Source organism: Opisthocomus hoazin, chromosome 8 (assembly GCF_030867145.1).
Source record: "Opisthocomus hoazin isolate bOpiHoa1 chromosome 8, bOpiHoa1.hap1, whole genome shotgun sequence".
In the NCBI taxonomy this organism is placed as follows: Eukaryota; Metazoa; Chordata; class Aves; order Opisthocomiformes; family Opisthocomidae; genus Opisthocomus; species Opisthocomus hoazin.
The window spans coordinates 56,699,931-56,719,124 of NC_134421.1; the positions used below are offsets into that span (position 1 = coordinate 56,699,931).

General features: G+C 44.1%; 1 protein-coding gene across 3 annotated transcripts in view; it reads right to left on the reverse strand.

Moving 5' to 3' along the window:
* The window catches only part of LOC142362237 (GRAM domain-containing protein 4-like), a 60,138-nt gene that overhangs the window by 21,342 nt on the left and 19,602 nt on the right, over positions 1-19,194 (reverse strand). For all 3 annotated transcript variants that reach the window (XM_075428846.1, XM_075428845.1, XM_075428844.1), the window contains exons 3-5: positions 7,590-7,710; positions 2,182-2,243; positions 61-193 (exon numbers count right to left, since the gene is read on the reverse strand). In XM_075428846.1, coding sequence (XP_075284961.1) covers positions 61-193; positions 2,182-2,243; positions 7,590-7,710 — 316 coding nt within the window. The remainder of the gene's footprint in view (positions 1-60; positions 194-2,181; positions 2,244-7,589; positions 7,711-19,194) is intronic.

Genomic DNA, 19,194 nt, shown 5'->3' on the forward strand with positions numbered 1-19,194 from the left:
GAAAAGCAAAGCAACTTGTAAAGAAGCCAAAAATTTCTGACAATCACGTTAGAGACTTACCTTCTAGCACTAAGTGGCTCTTCTGTTTCCACTGTATTCTCTTCTGGCTGAAATCTGAAGTCCTCAACATACTCCCCAAATTTGTCACAAAACCACTTCTGGAGTCTCGAGCAGACTGTGTGACTACATTTATCTATAAAAAAGAAGCGCTAAGTATCAGGATAACACAGAAGACATCGTCATACAAAGGCTGTCCCTGTTCCCGCACACCGTGCTCCATTGGGAAGCAGACTTGGCACAGCTTTCCCATCCTTCACCAACACTCCTCAGGGAAACTCACTCCGTGATTTCCTTCTGCCATCGCACAGAAACCCTGACTGCACTAAGCTGGTAAAATAAGACGAAAGGTGACTCCTGCTTTGCTTCAAGTACAGCACATGGAAGCATCTTATTACCACAAGTACAGAGATTACTTCAACATCCTAACAAACGAGAATTTTTAGCAAGCACTGTAAAAACATCTTCTGGTTAAGAGGTTCCTGTAAACAGCAGACTGACGTAAATCTCAGTGTTCCTATTCTGCTGCAGGCTCACCTTGAGAAAAGCAAGTGTAAAGCAAAGCACTCCTGAACACAGAGCAGGACAACCACCTTGCAGCCACACGAATCTGACAGGACAGTGAGGTGGAAACTTGAGCAAGATTCTGCAAGAGGCATTTTTACTACCGCTGTCCAACCATTTATAGGCTGTAAAGATCGCGCACGCGCGTGCGTGTGTATATATAAACACACACGTAACATACACTTTCTTTTTTCTAAAGACAGGCTACAGAAATTATGCTGTATGTGCCACTTCTATATATGGAATATGTAGTCATCGTACTGCCTGCAAAGTCTTATATGGCAAAGTAATGAAGTGATGCACACTTTCTGTATGTCAGTTTCAGTGGAAAAACACAACATAAATCTATGGGTATATGGAAATAATATTAGGGTAAAAGCCTTAAGGCAGCACAGATGAGAACAAAATAATCACCTTTTGCTTCACCTGTAACTCAGAGAATAACTGTCTAGAAGGAACAGAATGACTATTCTTTGGAAAGGTAGGTCAATATAGAAATGTCACAAAGAGGACACTGGTCACAACTACTGCAGGGCCAAACTTAGCACAGAACTCCATAAAATTAAGATATGATTAAACAGAGGTATGAAACAGTAACCCTCCAACTACAACCGCCAACACGATGCTTTTAAGCATGTCAGAAAAAAGCAACCAGTGCTCAGAAAACAGAATCAAACTCTTCATTAATGGCAGTGATACCTAGAAAACCAAGGAATTTAGTGGCCGCTTACAGCTGAGACAACACTTACAACTGAAAATAAAAAAATACAAACCAGCTTCCCACATGCTAACACTTCAGATAGTACTGAGAAAGAAATTCTGAGTGTACAAGACAGAAAAAAATGGCACGTTGTACTTCACACAACAGAAAGCACTGACATTATGGGAGTACAAGAGGAGCAACTTCAAATTTAATGTGCAGATTTACAAGGCTAAGTGGTTATCTCAATCAAGAGGTGTGGGGAAGAAAGCTCAGGTGTACTGAAAGATTGAGAATCTGCCTGTTGCCTTAGTTCTTTGAGAAATCACTGTATTATTGAGCTCATAATAAGCAGCAGCTTGAGAAATGTGGACAACGGTGAAGGTGTCCAAAACAATGAGTAACTCTTAAGTTTATTTTTCCCCAGAATATCTTTTCTTTTTAAAAAAGGAAGAAGTAATATGGTTAATGGCATAAAAGAGCTTCTGCAGTCGAGAACAAAACAGAAATTCTTTTCAATGTATTACACCTGTTTTTTGGTAAGTCCAGGATCAGCAAGTCATGCAAGAGTCATGAAGTCAGGCAACAGGTTTCATGACATTCCTAAAGGCTTTACAACACAAAATAAATTCCTTGCACAGGTGTGCAAAGTCAACTACTAAAAGTAAATGCAGAATCATGTACAGACAGGTAAGAAGCTGCTCAAATGGTCTTTCTTATTCGGCTTCCTCAGAAGCCTTCTTAAGGACCCTGCAAGTTTTTCAGCAAGGTTTGATCTTCCAAAAATCAAACGAAAGGGGGGGGGGGGGGGGGGAAATCCAACTGAATCAAACTGCTAGTAGAGATCTGACCAAGATTACCTGTTCCGTTGGCCTGCGTCTGCGGCTTTGCAGGTTGCTGAGCTGCAGCCACCTCTTCCGTCCTACGAAGAAAACGGAAAACATGTGAAATGCGACAGATGAAGAATTATTTCCCTTTTAGGTAAAGGGAGTGCTGGAACCTCCACGGTTTCTACAGCTGAGATAACACAAGATGACAAGGAAAAAAAATAAACTTATGCCCTTTCACAAGCTTCAAAATATTCATTGCACATCGCCCTTCAGATCCATGGAAACACCATCCACTGGAAGGAGAGGCGTGGTTTAGCCATTTCCTGACACCGACAGCTCAATTTCATCTTAGAACTACTAAACCATTTAGTATCAAATTTGTTGCATTCCTTCTGCCTTTGTGTTGTATATTCATTGCAATGCCTGCCAGGAAAACTCTTCAGAGGCCCAACTATTCCCACAGTAATAAATGAAAAGGGATTCCGTATCGCAAGTTGATAAGTACAATACCAGAACAAAACCACAGTTTAATGCATGAACCTTCAATTCTGCATTGTTACTCGCATCGAACACCACTCATCTTCACAATGTGAGGAACAGGTGTCAAGAATTATTTAAAATGTTGTGTTGTAAGCTCTTGAAATGCACAGATACCTACCCTTTTTAAAAATACCTTTTTAAAAACTTGAAAAATTTAAATAAAGGTCTAAAAAACCAAGACAAAAGCTTACAGCTTCTGAACCACACTTCATGCCAGACATCAGTTACAAGGCTGGAAAACTTAAGTCGTCCCCAGAACAACGCAAAACGCTGCATTTCTATGCAGGTTTCCTAACTGCAGCCTGCACCAAAGAAAACAAGCTGCATGAACTCCTCTAGGACCACGCTTTTCACACAGAAAAAGGGGTGTGATTGGTAATGCCAAAAGATCCACCACCCGAGGCTAGGTCATGCTTATCCAGCTAGGGGTTGCACCCATTTAAAACAGGTAAGAGCAACTACAGCCAATGGAGAAGACAAACACAAAGGTGCCAATTTTTACTTTTATATTTTAAATATATACTGCAGACAGGGAGCACAACTGCTAGAGCTGCTCACGACCAGCAGACATGTAGCATTCAAAAGTGACCAGCACACACCGATGCAGCATCCACTTGATGCTGCCCCACAGAATAGTGCCAAAGGATTATTTCTGTAGCTGCAAGTACGACACAAAAGTTACAGGAGCCTTGACACTGAAGGCCATTTACTTTAACCAAACATCTTTGGTTTGTGCGTACTTGGCCTTGAACACAGCTGCAAGCTGACGTGTGTGTGAACCAACGCTCTCCCCAACAACTGCGTGAAGACCGGACTTGCTGCACACAACAGGGCCAGTCGCTGCTGGGATTTTCTCCGACGTGTTAAAAGCAACTTTCCTACAGGCTGATTCTGAGTACCGAGCTCAAAAGCAACCCATCATCATTCTTTGGACAGCTGTTGTGGAAGGCAGTCAAGGCTGTCACATCTTTCTTACTGCTCAAAACAACATGAATGTGTACGCACTTCCATCAAAAGCACCTTACAACCTCAGAAATGCAAAAATAAGCATAAAAGAGATCTTTTCACAGCCTAGTTTAAAGACTGATCATTCGAATATGCATGGCTTCTTAGCCTGAGGAGCTGCACAAAACTGAGTTAGAACATTTTCTTATGTTTTGCATCTCCTTCCCATTAAAATACACCAAACATTTCAGAAGGCTTTGTCCTCCTCACTAGATACTCCCACATTTTACATGGCTAGCGTCCTAAATTGGTAGCTTCAGAAACGAAAGGTTGATGAAGAAATAATCATCAGCCCAAAGTTGCACAAGACCTAAAAGTTCATGGGCAGAAAAAAAAAAAAGAAATACAGTCTTGACAGGAGCTCCTTTACCAGCAGCAGCCTGTCACCAAATCTACTAATTTAAAAACAGACGCGCGTGAAGTTCAGCCAGCTGGGTATGTCAGCCACCACGCATGTCAGCAATCCCAGCACGGCACGGCAGCTGAGCAAGGAACTTTTGACCCAGGTCTCAGGTTCTTGCTACCTGCGTGGTGTCCCAGCCTGATGGGATCCTTCAGAAGGGGACGCTTCCGGCCTCCAGAGCAATCGCATGCCGAGGCACCTTCTCAACCACAAAGTCAGCCATACCCAAAACATCACGTGTGGAAAATGATGTCATGTAACAAGAGGCCCGGAAGAGTTAACCAAGGTAAGGGGTACAGAAGGAATAGTGCCTTATGCAGAAACATTGTCTATTTTCTCCTCTTAAAAATAGCTCACAATGATACTAATAAAAAGGTTTGCATAAGCCACAGCTTGTTGGTAGGTGTTGTTGCAAAGCTGCTTTTTTTGGTTTGGGTTTTTTTTGTTGGGTGTTTTTTTTTTTTTCCTGAGTGATGGAGCTAGCTCACAATTTGTAAAATAAGGCAGCAATAAGCCCACAAGTTACACTAAAGCCTTGCTCACACAGACTATTCCAAATTATTTATGCATTGTTCCATCCAGCAAAATGTCGTAAGCTTCAGCTGTTGTACCAAACGCTGTGCAGTCCCAAAGTGCGTCTACGCACAACTTCAGCTGAGGCCACCATGCTGCTGAATACTCAGCTATATAGACAATGAACACCATGACAAATTAAACCACTAAGCATCCTCTTCACTCCTCCCTCCAAACCAGTCAATGAAAGAAACCCATGTTCTCCACTAAAAAAAAAAATCAAAAAAAAATCTGCATTGTTAGCTCACTGTTTTCTCCTTGCTGAACACTTTGCAGCACATATTTATATAGCTACATGTATTGATCTACTTCACAAATACTTTTGAATACTGCAACTATTAAAACAATTTCTTCCTTCTTACACTACAGCATGGTTTGTTTTTCATTAGTAGTTCACAGAACTTTGCTTACAGAATAAGCAAAAAGAAGAGCATATGCAAACATATGTGTATCTATTTAAAGCTTGTATGAAAAATTACCTGAGAAGCAGGGCAAATTTGGTTTTGTTGACGTAAGCAGAGACAGCCTTCCGTGGTTACTTTGCTTAACAAAATCACGTTTCCCCCAGGTGTAAATGTGGCCCATTACATATTTGATTGTGTCAGCCAACACTTTGCCTGTATCCTAACAAAAGTATTTTAAAATGTCTACAGTGAAGTGCAAAAAGATAACAAACAGCGAAGAAGAATTTCACACAACGGAGCACAAGTTAAGGAAAAACCACAGCAAGCTGATTTTCCTTCTTCTGTTTAGAAACTGGAAATTTTTCGAAGTCTTATTTTGTTGTCACCTTACATTCACCTGCCTGCTGCAAAAAGGTTGGAATATTAGCACGACTGGTTAGAGGAAGACTTGGGTAAAGCGGTAATTGGCTGAATGTAATCCCCAAAGGCAATACCCAGCTAATAAGGCGAGCGTAATCCTCCGGATACCTAAATGAGAATACAGCATCGCGGCGGACAAGTCATCCTACCTTAATTTAGCAATGGCATACCTCGTATCTCTGTAAACCGCAAGCACTCACAGGCTGCAGTGGGCCCTTCAGACCCTGGGCCATCCTCATTACTCTGGAACAGGGCAGGGTGATGGGTACCTTCCTGCAGAGGAAGATGGCTCCTCATCCTTCTCCAGGACTCCCAGCAATGACGGGATCACTCTCCCCGTTTTCTGTGTGTGACCTAGAGCCCAGGCACTCTGCTCTCGGGAGAAAGCCTAAAGCCCTGTGCCAGCGCTAAAGACAAACATGTGGAATTTGCATCTCAAGCAGCTTCTTCAAGGCAGCGAGTCACAGACAAGAAAGTCGCCTGAAGCCTCCGTTTTATCCACCAACAGCAGAAAACAGTACTCATTGCTTTGTGCCGCTGTTACCAAGATAGCCAACACTCTCAGCACGGGGAGTAACACAGCAAATACAGTGTTTGTGGGTGCTTATGAGGAGCAGCTGAGGAAACTGGGCTTGTTTAGTCCGGAGAAGAAGAACCTGAGGGGAGTCCTTATTGCTCTCTACAACTACCTGAAAGGTGGTTGTAGAGAGGTGGGTGTTGGTCTCTTCTCCCAAGTAACAAGTGATACGAGAGAGAACAGCCTCAAGTTGCATCAGGGGAGGTTTAGATTGGATGTTAGGAAAAATCTCTTTACTGAAAGAGTGGTCAGGCACTGGAACAGGCTGCCCAGGGCAGTGGTTGAGTCACCATCCCTGGAGGTATTTAAAAGATGCGTAGCTGTGGTGCTCAGGGACACGTTTTAGTGGTGGACTCGGTAGTGTTAGATTTATGGTTGCACTCAATGATCTACAGGTCTTTTCCAACCTAAAGGATTCTATGATTCTACAGGAGTAGGAGGTAAACAGACCACAGAAAGCAACTAGGCTCACATGTTTCCTATAAATGGCTCCTATATCCATTGCTACAGACTACCAGTGGATGTGGACTGCTGGCCTGACCAGAAAGGCATTTTCACACTCAGGATGAATACAGAAAGAAGCAGCAGGATGGGAGCAGCTTGTATGGCACTGGGAAACCTCATATCCAAGCAAAAAGTTTCGCCTGTTTGTTCTTGCTTGTCACCTCTAAGTAACCAGCAGTGCTATCGCACGCAATTACCAACTCAGCCTGCACCATCTCCTGATGACAGTAGTTGATGCTGAACCAAAGATCCTACTGCTCAGCCAAGTAATCTTAGCTACTGTTGAGGAAGATAACACGGGGAGCGACGTATGCAAGTGGTCTAGACCAACAAGGCCACCAAGCAGGTGCTACGGTCTTAAGACCTAAAGTCCATGCAGCTAGGCAGACTAAGGAGAGACAACATCAAATGTGATGCTTTGCATCATCAAGGTGGGTGTCCTCAAGGCTGAAAGGACTTAGGGGTATAGGGAAGCATGTTTTGTCATTGCAGTGGCAAGAGACGCTCAAACTCCAGTCACTACCACATATTTAGGGTTGTGCCGTGATACTGGGATGTCCTTGCTGCGGCTAGACCAGGAGTAACAATGACTGCGCAGTCTGGAGATGACACAGGTTTTGAAGAGGCAAAGCATATGCAATGGCATGGCGAAGGCCCTGGAATTCAATAGCACACAGGGCACACTAATAGCTCCAGGTAGGTGAGATCCCAGAGGGAGGGCATCAGAGAAGGTGAAACAAAGAATAGCCCAACGACACAAGTGTCAGGACACCTCTGCAGCTAGGGCATTCCACATGGTGAAGTAATGCAGATGTACGTGGGTGCACAAGATGTACTTTTACAGGAAAACAGACAGCTTCTCTCTCTGGGAGCTACTAATTGATTTTAAGAAAGCCTAGGCTGGAAATGGATGCTTTCACCAGAACTCCTCAGACACAGTCAGAGATTTCAAGTGGCTTTCAGCTTTACAGTGAAGATATTTATCTTACCTTGCTTTAGATATTTCTCTTACCTTGCTTTAAGTACTTCAGTGACTTTTTGTTCTAGCTCTAATCTCCTCTGCCGTTCCTTTTCTAGCTCCTGCCTCAAGGTTTCAGCATTTGTGTCTTCTCTCAGCTTCCGGAGCTCCTCCTCTGTTAATTAAGGGAGAACAAAAAGATTTAGTTACCCTGAAGCATTTCTATAAGAAAATTAAAACTAGTTATGACAGATTAGGTGTTGTTTGGTTTTTTTTTAATCTACGCTACACCGAATACCTTCACCAGAAAATACAAGTAGTCAACGGCTAGAGAGACTTCATAAAAAGTACACAGCTGTATCATGTAGAAAATGTTTAGTTACAAATATTAAAGCGAGGAGAAAAACAACTTCAAGGTTTTATTTTCAAGGCGCAGTGTGTCAAAAACAAGCCCTTGGTACTAGCTACCTTTACCTAAATACAACGTGACATACCCTTCATTCCCCAAAGAAATAATCAGCAGGAAAGGCTGTCTACTGCAAAATCCAGTGGTCAAACAAGAAAAAAAAAAACAAACTGTCCGTTCTCTTCTCCCATGTCTACGGGTAGAAAAAGAAACCCAAACTTATATTCACATAAAGTTACATGCTGCCACATAACCCTCTATCCATCAGTTTCTGGTACCCCTGTATTTTTATATGCCGGATGGCCCCATCATGGACCAGAGTATCTCACAGTTTTAAGAAGGGGTTATGAGACAAGGAACTAAGTTCAGATTTTTACCCTTTCCAGAGATTACAGTGTGTCCTACTACCTTCCATGTCATAATTTATGTATAAATATATATACGCATACACACACATATACTTAGTCACACAAACACATATACACTCACAAATTTTTTCATGAGAACTTAGTATCAGCTATGCCTAAGGCTTTTATGTGGCTAATTAGCCTTGCTTTTTTCTCACTGGCAGTATCCTTGTTCATGACCTTATTTTACTCTTGAGCTACAACGGGGTCACTATCACTGATCACTTTTCCAAGACAGGTATACGAGAGACACGATACAAAGAAGATCGGGAATCTCTCTCTCTCTTTTTTTCTTTTTGTTAAACAATAAAATTACTCCGCATTTTGGTCTCTGGCCTGTTTTTTAAGCTCAGTCTCGACAATAAATAATAGAATAGCAGGTGTATTTCAAGCTTAAAGCAAACCAGAGCAGAAAATACTTGCTAATTCCACTACCTACACAGACACAGGGGTTCAGACTTCATGTCATTTTACAAGATTTGTATATTGTGTTCCACCCTTCAGCAACCTCTTCCGTTTCTTTTCTCATATTGCCTTGCAAATCTTTGATAATCAGATAATTTTGATAGCTGAGCCTCTCCGACTCCAATCGTTATGTGTTTTGAGAAGGTCTGAAGCCCTTGTGCAAATATTCAGAAGAACAGACAAACTCCAGCCCCTCTGCAGGAGGCCCTTGTGTGGTGTCTCCCATCATTTTATCCGCTCTGTAGGTTAGGTGCTGGTAGATTATCTGTATTTCCGCAGCACTAAGAGGTTTAGAGCACAGCATCAGGAGCGACAGGCAAGAGATACACGAATCGAGAGGACAGTACAACATGACGGCTTCCACCGTGAGGCTACAGGCTGAACTCCACCAAACTGAAAGGAGTGCTGTCATCTCCCCACTGATGCTTTGGTAGCAACCCCAGAAAGAAGAGTTGGAGCACAGAAACCAAGTTATCCTCCAGCAACTAAAACTGACATTTATTCCCGAGGGTACGGAACTTTCACTGTTGGAGCAGGTATTGTCTCTCCTGTAAATAACTGGAAAGATACAGACAGAAGGGCTTACCTACACATGGAGCTGTTCCTCATTATGTGTCCACAAGGAATTTTAAATACAAGAAAACTACGTTTGTAATTAGCTTACCCTACTTTCACAGGGCTCGCCTTGTTCCAGAACAAGAGCACGCACACAGCTGAGGGGAAACATCTGTCGCACTTCAAATGCACTGGAGCTTGGGCAATATCATGAAGATATCACAAAAAGTTCCAAAGCCTGATAGGGATGTTATCTTCTCAAGACCGTGAAAAGCAAAAAGTTCTTCATTAAGCACTTGTGGTTTTTTTTAAAGAGGAAGTGACTATGCATTGTGTGTACATAAGAAAACCGCAAGTAGTGTAAATTAACCTCAATGCCCTTGAAAGGCTACTCAGATCTTCCAGTCTCCTTAATCCCAGTTGTTCTGACTGCGCTACATCTTGTTCTATTAAAAACAAAACAACCCCCCCCAGGAACTTGACCTCTAGGAGAACAGGCAGTGCCAGAGATGCAGAATTTCTTTACGCAAAGAGGCAGAGTTAAAGGGTACACAATGGACAACGTAGAACTCCCATAAACCAAAACAAAAAATACATCATTAAGGATTGTCACAGCTTCACATTTCACAGCATTTCCTAACTTTCAAGTACATGACTTTGCAATTTAAATTCACCCCAGTTTGGCTGCTCTGGCCCCTCCAACTCTTTCAAGCAGTGTTTGTTGCTACGTTGGCAGCAGTGTGGTCTGGCATTGTAAAACCTCCATGTCTGGTTAGTTAAATACTTATGTTTGCGAAGCAACAGAAACCACAGAGGGGAAAAAAAAAACCAAAAAAAAAAGGAAAAATAAAGAAAAAAAAAGAAAAAAAAAGAAGATGTGTTCTTCCTTACTATCTCCCCTGAAATAATCTACAATTTGGCCAAGCTGAACTGAACATACAGAGGACATTTCTCTAGCCCCAACGGCTCTTATAGAATCATAGGTTGGAAAATGACCGCTAAGATCATCGAGTCCAACCATCCACCCAACACCACCATTCCTACTAAACCATATACTGAAGTGCCACATCTACACGTTTTTTAAACACCTTCAGGGATGTTTACCACCTGCCTGGGCAGCCTATTCCAATGCCTTCCTACAGAACGGGTGAAGATGGCTACAAAACACAGAGGTCATGGACCCTTGTGAAGAACCCGGAAGAACATTTCACCCCGGAAGTTTCATCTACCATGGCATCTAGTACTGAGCTTTAGAGATTAGTATCCTCCTTGATGACGAGAACGGAGTGCTCCTTGGATTTCATCTTCAGACAATCAAAATTCAAACACCTTCCCCCCTACACACACACACAAAAGGGTAAAACACAAAAGGTCAAGCTTCGGGTCCAAGATCAATCAGCTCCCATAATTTCCCTCCCAGGCACATCAATCTCAGCTTCCTATCTCCTGCTGGGCAAGAAACACTACAATACTACAAGCGCCTCAGCGCGTGTCTTAACTGGACATGTAGGCGATGCGAGCAGCCATAAAGGTGACCTGGCTATCAGGGGAAAATGCTGAACAGAAGAAAATGTCTGCTGAAATACTGACACAGAAAATGCCAGCCAGCCTGGGAACTAGGCCTGGGAACCAGAAGCATCCTTGAGAAGAGCAACTGGCCTCTCAGAAGTACGCAGCTGGATACCTAGAAACCAGAGACATCCTGAGATACCATTGACAAGCGCAAAAAACAAGGAACTGTAGCAGCAACTTACCATCTGAAAAGGTGAAAAACAGTCTGGAAAAAGGGGAAAACATCCTGAGAAAGTAAGAATTAGTAACTGGCATTGGCTGTTCTATCTGCAAGAACAGGAAAACGGTCTGGAAAAATAAAAACTGACCTTAGAGAAAAGAAAACCTCAACATCTATCACCTATTCCAGGTGAAAAATCGAAAGAAACAGCACCTATTCACTGCTTGAAGTGGTGGTGCCCTACACCTCCTTATGTCTCTATCATATAAGAATTACTTAATTTCTACCCAAAATGGAGCTTCTCTTTCCAAGAACTTCCCGTGCTGCATGTACCTTTCCTTTCCCAAATAGGCTGAGCTCTCCACACAAAGTTTCTTAGGGCTCTTGGACCCTCACGGGGGAGGTTTTGATTTGTCCTTCCCTCTGGGATGGTCTGGCCCATTCAGAGATCTGTGCAATGAGCTTGACACTGGTATTAGTGTAAACATATGTGTATGTGCATATGAGTAATCTGTCATAATTACATCTGCTGCAATATTACTGATAAGGTTACTTCACTAGGGATAAGTTTGTAGTAACTTGTAATAGTATACATACACCCACTTGGTTGCTGCCAATAATTTGTAATGGCTTTATATATTTCTTTTTCCCATTCATACATATATTTGCTTTATCAATCATAGGTACAGTTGCCGGTGGTGATGTTTGTGGCAACCTGTAATAAAGTAGAGAAACTTAAGAGTAAAAGGCCTCTGTGTCCTTGTGTATTACAGAATCCTACCAACCTACAGTCACAATCTCTGCACACTTGCAGGCTTGGTAATCCTTTAGGTCGTGACAGCACGTGTGACCCTGAAAAACTGCTTTAAAACCTCTCCAGCAAAGTCAACTTGTACAGAAAAGCAGCACAATATCTGGATGACATTGCACTTTTAAAAATGAGCCTTAGCAGTCTGTGAGACAAGGCAGTAACAGTGTTTCAGTTACGTTAACCTGCATATTATCGCCCTGCAAACCTAGGAGAATTGACCCCATAGGGAAAGACCATCAACAGCGACGCATCTCATGGGTTACAAAAAAATTATCCATTTCATTTTTTCTACATCTTTTTACCCTCTATTAGGTATAACATAACTATCACACCTGAATTCTAAGGATTTGGCCATTTAAATTTGAAGACCGAACATTTCAAAAAGTTTAGCTGATTTCATGTAACTGCTAAAAGACAAGCTACCGCGTGTTTGGTTGCATCAGCCGCTAGAGCAACTGAAAAATCTCAATTTGCTCCTCAGAATACACAAGCTTTTAAGAAATGTTTTGAGAAAAACCTCTTCAATACTGAAGTATTCAGTTCAGGTGAGACTGAACAGAACCTGAGCGGTATTTGGAACAGAAGGATGGTACATCAGGCTGGGAAGGCGTGGCAGCAGGTTGGGTTTCTAATTCCATACCGCATGTGCAGTAAAGCGGATGTTTCCCTTAATGTGGGGATTGGAGGTGGATTACGGAGTCTCCTGGTAGCTGTTTTACATAATACTATTGCTTCATAGGCCTACAGGTACGCTGCAAAATCCCCCTCTGCGACAAAGTGACCAAAAATTTCTTTCAGGGGGCACAGCTAGAGACTGCAGACCACTATTCCTAGCTACCAAATCAGTTCAGTGTTACCTCTAAGGAGACCAAGTTAAAAACTAGAAATGCCAAAAAGCGTACGTGCACCCTGTCATATTTACATGGGGAAACACCAGTGCCTAACAAGACAGAAATAACCCTTCTCTAATTATGGCTCCCTTCAACCCTTTGAACATCACCAGAGTTCAAGTGTGTTGTTTCATTGGTACCAAACGCCCTAAATCCCAACCACAGACCGTCAGACTGGATCTCGCCAGCAGCACTGACAGCGCCAGGCACCGGAAGTTATCTCCAGCGCAGGCAGCTTCTACCCTTGCCAGACTCCCAACTCCCACAGAAAGCAATTATTATTGTAAGTTTGTCCCAAGTAAACCAACCATATGACATTACTAACAAGATGTTAGAGTCTGAAAACATGTCTATCTTCATCATCATAGACACTGAAGAGCTTTTAGTCTTAATCGTAGACACCAGCAGCAAAGGACAGCCTGCTGTGAAAGACATGGGACAGCTACACCACTTCTGCTAAAGCAAAGACATGCAAAGACCATGGTCTGACCAACAAGCAGTAGTGGAGGAAGGACCCACAACAGAAATCTCTAACCTGTTTTTTCTCCTGTGTACAGTTATTCTGTAATTCATATTCTCCTCTGGATACAAGTTCACAATTCATAGCTATAACTGGATACACCTTAATTGCGTACTCTTTGTTACCTGTTCTTCTTCTAATCCACGGCTCTCCTGTTCTAATCCAGGACTACTCTTCTTCAGGTCTTATGTCCTTTCCACCGGTGACCTGAGACCCACAGAGACTGCCAAAGACTGCACAAATCTGTTCGAAAGACTTCAGATAAAACATTAGCCTTTGATCCCAGACACTGGAAGACATTCTACTACTTTGCATGCCAGATGCTTGGGAAAGAAAGGGGCTTGTCTAAGCCATCACTCTAGCCGCTCCACTTTATTAGCTGTCCTTTTTTCTTGAAGACACCTCTTAAGTTCATGTCCTCGTTCATGCCTGGACGTCGACGCTTCACCTGGGAAGCACAAAGCTCACCCGCTCAGGAGGACTACTCTTAGCATTTTAAGAAGGAAGAACTTAAAAACCTCCCTTTTCAAGCCCCAAACTCCAGGTTGGCCGTCTAACCCTTCCTTTGTCTTGTGTGGCTAGGTGGTCGCTTCCGAAACGGATACCAGCCTTCTTGTTCTTCATAACTCTTCCAGAGCTGGACAACGAGTGGTCTGGAGAGTCACCTGAGCCAACAGACAGAAGCTACAGTGGGAAGCGGGTGGGAAACGCAGCTGGACTGTAGCGTTATCTGATCACAGTTTTAGAAACTCCTTCCTACTATAAAAATACCAGCCATGCCAATTTGCCTTAAACAACCCCTAACACAGGTCTGGCATTTACACAATCCTTGTTTGGTGGTTAAACAATCCCTCTTTTTACTTTTTTTTGTTTCCATCAGTCTGTTGTGCCTCTCTTCGCTCTCTCAAGGGCAGAGCTCCTGCTGCAGTACTGTCAATAAGCATTGCTGTTGAGGACCAACTTCTGCGTCTCTCTGCATACACCTACAGCGTGGGGAGCAGCACGGGCTCTCCCTGCGTGGGTAGGAAAGTCTGAACCATCATCCTGCTTCTCACTGGCATTAGCATTCCCCTGGTACTATTTTCCTCACCTCAACAGCAGAGGTTCATGTGAAGTGTTCTTCTGTTTCCTGTGGTGAGGGAGACTGATGTACAAAGCACATCGTATCTGACAAGATCTTCTTCTATGCAAACTGGCCTAGTCTCCTCCCTCACCATTCTTGCCATGTCCCACTTCGCGTGAGTGAGGTTAGAAACAATTAAGATGCAGTTACTCTGGTACGTACAAAATAGTTACGCTAACAACCAATTAGTAACTTTACACTTACATGTACTGTTTTCAGGGAAGCTTTATAGTGTTGTAACAGACACAGGATCATTTCCCCTTCATTACAGAAGGATTTTAAATTAAGTTTCCTGAAAATATCGGAACCATCTTAAAAAATTAATAACTTACTGAGACAGATCCCCTTCTCAAAACATCACTTCTATCGCCAGATACACTTTTGCCAGCAAAACAGTAACAAAAAGTACTGCTGCTCTATGAATTTTCAGAAATTTCAGAAGAGTTGCAGAATCCATCTAAAATGAAGGGAACTGCAAAAATGTTGTCACTATTGCAGGAACTGTTTTCACTCCCTGGTTTTGCCAGGAGTGAAACAGGCTATAAACATTCCAACGCCTGGCTCGGGAACAGCAGCAGGCTCTTCCAGCAAGGCTTTCACGTTACACAGCCAGGAAGGGCAGGATCCACACGGGGCTCCCGAAATCTCCGTCGCGGTTACACAGCAGGGACAGGCACAGCAGTGCTGACCGCTGCCCTGCCTCAGCCTTCACGCTCACTCCACAATTCATGAAGCCAAGCTGGGCACCCAAAAAAAGGCAGGAGCAAGCGCACAGCCCACCTACGTAACACCAGGCGTTGGCAGCGTCTGCTGGAGCCGGCGGAGGAGCTGAAGCAACACATTTCTGTCGGCGCGGTGCTGCACTAGGGTTAACCAGCCCCACGAACAGGCGGCGTGACAGCACGTCATCCTCCAGGGCTGGGCCCGCCAGCATCCCGGCATCTTCACGCCGCCACCATTCACACTTGTCGCCCAGCCTTGAGGGCAGATGGCACGAGCCAGGCCCGGGACAAGGACAGCCCAGGCCTCCAGCCTGCTGCCGCACTGGGCTGGGGTCCCACCCTCTCCCTCTCCCCTCGTCTCGGGAAGCTTGTGCTCTTGGAAGCCAAGTTGGGAGCGAGCAAGAGCACAACTCATCCTGCACCAGTCAGAGCAGAGTCCTTGCAGGTGAGAAATGGAGGTCTGAACCCTCCTCCGTCCATACTGAGGCCTTCTAAACCTCAGACAAGTGCCCTAACCTGCTCACGATTGCCTCTTCCAGCAACGTTTCCAGGAAAACTGAGCCAGAGCTTTGGAGGGTTTTCTTTGTCCAGGAAGGCTACACATGAACTCAGTATACATGGCGCATCATGCAAGCGTCTCTGGGTGTAAGCAAAACCTTTCCTACACCTCTTAATGAACTTTCCCTACCTTTACAAGAAGCTTCTCAGTCAGAACGCAGAGCGAGAAAAACTTCTGAACAAATTTGTTAATACAACGCAAGGGAGAGCAGCTCTGCTGAACAGACAACTCTGCAGCAAAGCCTCGGCTCACATCTTTCTCCTGCAGCTTCTCTGCGTTCCCAGGGAGAACATTCAAGAAGTCTCCCCATTGGTCACCACACGTAAACCACAGTCCTCATCCGAGGCAGTCCACAAGGGCGAGGGACCTGTGCAGATCTCCCAGAAGCCCCCTGTTCGTGTCTGGGAGGCCAGGACTTTAAGCTGAAAGAAAGGAGGCGTAGGGAGAAGAGCAAAGGGTGCGAGACGCCCAGGGCAAACTCCACTGCCACAGCAGCCTCCAGCAGGCTTCAGCAGCCCACGCTGCATCGCCAGGATCCCTTGGCCAGGGTTGACCATCTAGCAAGGAATGGCTACTACGACCCACAGCTGGGAGCTGGTGCCTCAGACAGACAAGGCAGCTACTTACTCTCTTACCAGAGTCTTTGTCTGCTACACAAATCAACCCTGCTTCAGAATTGCTGATCACAAGCCTGCCGGGTCAGTAAGAAGACAGCAAAACCAATGCAGTGAAACTATTCCTCTGCTCTTCTCCAGCTCTGCTGCTGCAGGTGTTTGACCCTCACGTCAGGAGAAATTACACCTAGGGTGTTCTGACACAGTTGGTAATTGGACTCTGACGCAGTTTCATAGTTAATTTGTTGCATACGATTATGAAGGCTGTTTGAGGAGGTATTAGCATTTCTGTACAGAACAGGACTTTGTAGTGCAGGTCTTTTGCTGGTCATCACCAGCACCACAAGCTTCGCCTCTAATGTTTACCACCTGCTAACATGCCAGATTTGCCTGAGGACCATGTATGGCTTTCTAGAGCTCTACTTTCATGAGGTCTGTATTCTGCCGGGTTGCTCTTCTTACAAAGAATCCTCAGGTCATTTACACCAAAAAGCAGAAGCCAGAGAAAACACTGTGGAGTTAGTTGCACACACGCTTTAAAAAGGCACATGAGAATAAAGAATGTGGGGGAACAGAAATATCAATGGCAAAGAAGCATAATCCTGACTTCTTTTGTAATGCTGCGATAAAATCCTAGCCAAACCCAGCAGTTCTGCAAGCCCCTAGAGACTCCTGCCACAGTCTGCTGTACAGAGTGGAATGCAAAACCCTTGTGGCAGAGGACTTTATTTCCTCCTAAAGTTCTTCATCCACGCATGGTGTTTCTTCGATGTACCAGTTCATGACTAACCCTCTTCCCTAACAGCCACCCGGTTCGTTTACTCTTAGCTGCTGCTACCACCGACTCCTCTTCCCCGAGGCTGCTCACGTTAGCATTGCGAAAAGCTTGAGCATCCTTGACTGAGAACTAGCTAATACTTCACGTAAACCATGGGACGCACGCATGCTTACAAAGCACCTTGCAGCACCGGGACCAGAGTGCTGACATCTGCAAAACTGTCCTCCACAAGCAGGCACAAACAGTAATGGGAAGAAAAGCAGGACGTGTAGCTTAATGAGGTGCAAACCCCAGAAGATATTGCCTACCTTTTTCTCTTTCAAATGCAAGAACAGCAAGCACGTTTTTATTCCTTGTTTACATACAACTAGGTTTCGAAATGGAAGCACTAAAACCACTGCTAACCTTAGCATGTTAATCTAGATGCCCCAGTGCAGCAGCTGCCTTCCACACTTGAACCCTCAGCCAGCACCAAGGCAGTGTTCACACACATTCAAATCAAGGTTACGGTAATACTCCAAGTCCTTTAGCAATGGATGGTTCTGACGGCAACAGCCCCAAGATGAAGCTTTACCCACCCTCGTGCATTTGGAGGTCCAGCAGACCGAGCTCTCCGCGCTTTTCATTCAGCACGAACCCACCCTGATACCGCAGTCTCACCAGACCCAACACGCATCGAATATTTTCAGCATTCCTGTACCACGGCTCAGAACGAGCCATTAGATTACAGAGATTAAGACCATTCCCGCACAGACAGGAAAAGCAACTTTAGCCCTTCTGGCCGGAAGAGCCATCTGATCCCTCCCTTGCTTAAGACGTCATTATCCCAGATCCTTTCTTCCTCCGCGTGCCTCATCCTCCTGTCAGTCTGCAGCTTAAACCCCTTGCATTTCCAGTCACATTTTATTTGCATTTACAGCTTTGCAACACGCTAAGCAGTGCCTCTCCATCTTCACCTCTCGGGATGTTTCGATTATCTCTTCGCTAGGGAGGAGATTCATCCGGTGTCTCAGACGAAGACATTCTCCCGTTACTGACAACCATTTCTCTGCAGTAACTACTTGCTCCGGATTTCCTCTGCAGCTTGTAGAGGCCACAGTTAGCTTTGGGATGTGCTTCACTGAAAACACTGCTGAGCCAAACCGCACCTTCTACTTGTGCCTACTAATGGCTGAACGGAGTTGAGAGAAGACTAACAGTTTGCTATTCTGTTAGCCAGGCACTTGCAAACACAAACCCACACTGCCTTGTAGCTCTGCTGTGTATGCGTACATTACACACAACGTATAGCTGGGAGGAAATCTCTCCTCTTTAAACCTCCTGGCTAATAACACACCTATACGAATAAGAGGTATGGAAGAGGCAAAAATAAAGTCACAGGATCAGGCTGATAGCGATTCTAAGCCCAACACATTATAAAGCAAATGCATGGAAGCTTAAATACTTCCGCCACATACTAGCAGTCGGTTTGATTTTCGCACACCTAGCTGGAGGACATGGAGTAAGAGGAAGTGGCAGACCGTTTATGTAAAACTACAATTACAGCAAGGTGTCCTTAAGGAATGCCACGATTAAAATAGTATGCAAATACAGCTGAGTGGCTTGCCTTCTTAAAAAACACCTATTGCAGCAACAGGATTCAAAAAAATAATAATCAGGCTTTCTTCCAAGGGCAAATTAAAGTAAACAAACTGCGCATTTCAAGAATGTTTCTTCTGCTCACTATCACTCCACTTTTGGGAAGGCAAAATAATAATGAAGCATTTCTAGTATTAAAAAACAAAAAAAACAACTCAAAGAGAAGGAGGAAGAAAACAGAAGAATACAGGAACTGTATCCAAAAAGCAAGCTCCTACTTCAGCTGACAAACGTAGTTACAGATTTCAGCCCAAAATTTTGAATGGGGTGTAGGGAGAATAAGGGGTATGCTTTACTGCGCTTATTTCCCTACCAGTTTATCATTCTTTCTCTTGTTTTTATGTACAGAGTTACAACCAGCTTGCCCGGAGAACACTCTAACTGCAGCTACAGCAAACCTTGGGCTTCGGTGAAGAGCTCTTGGCCTAGCAATAAGGGC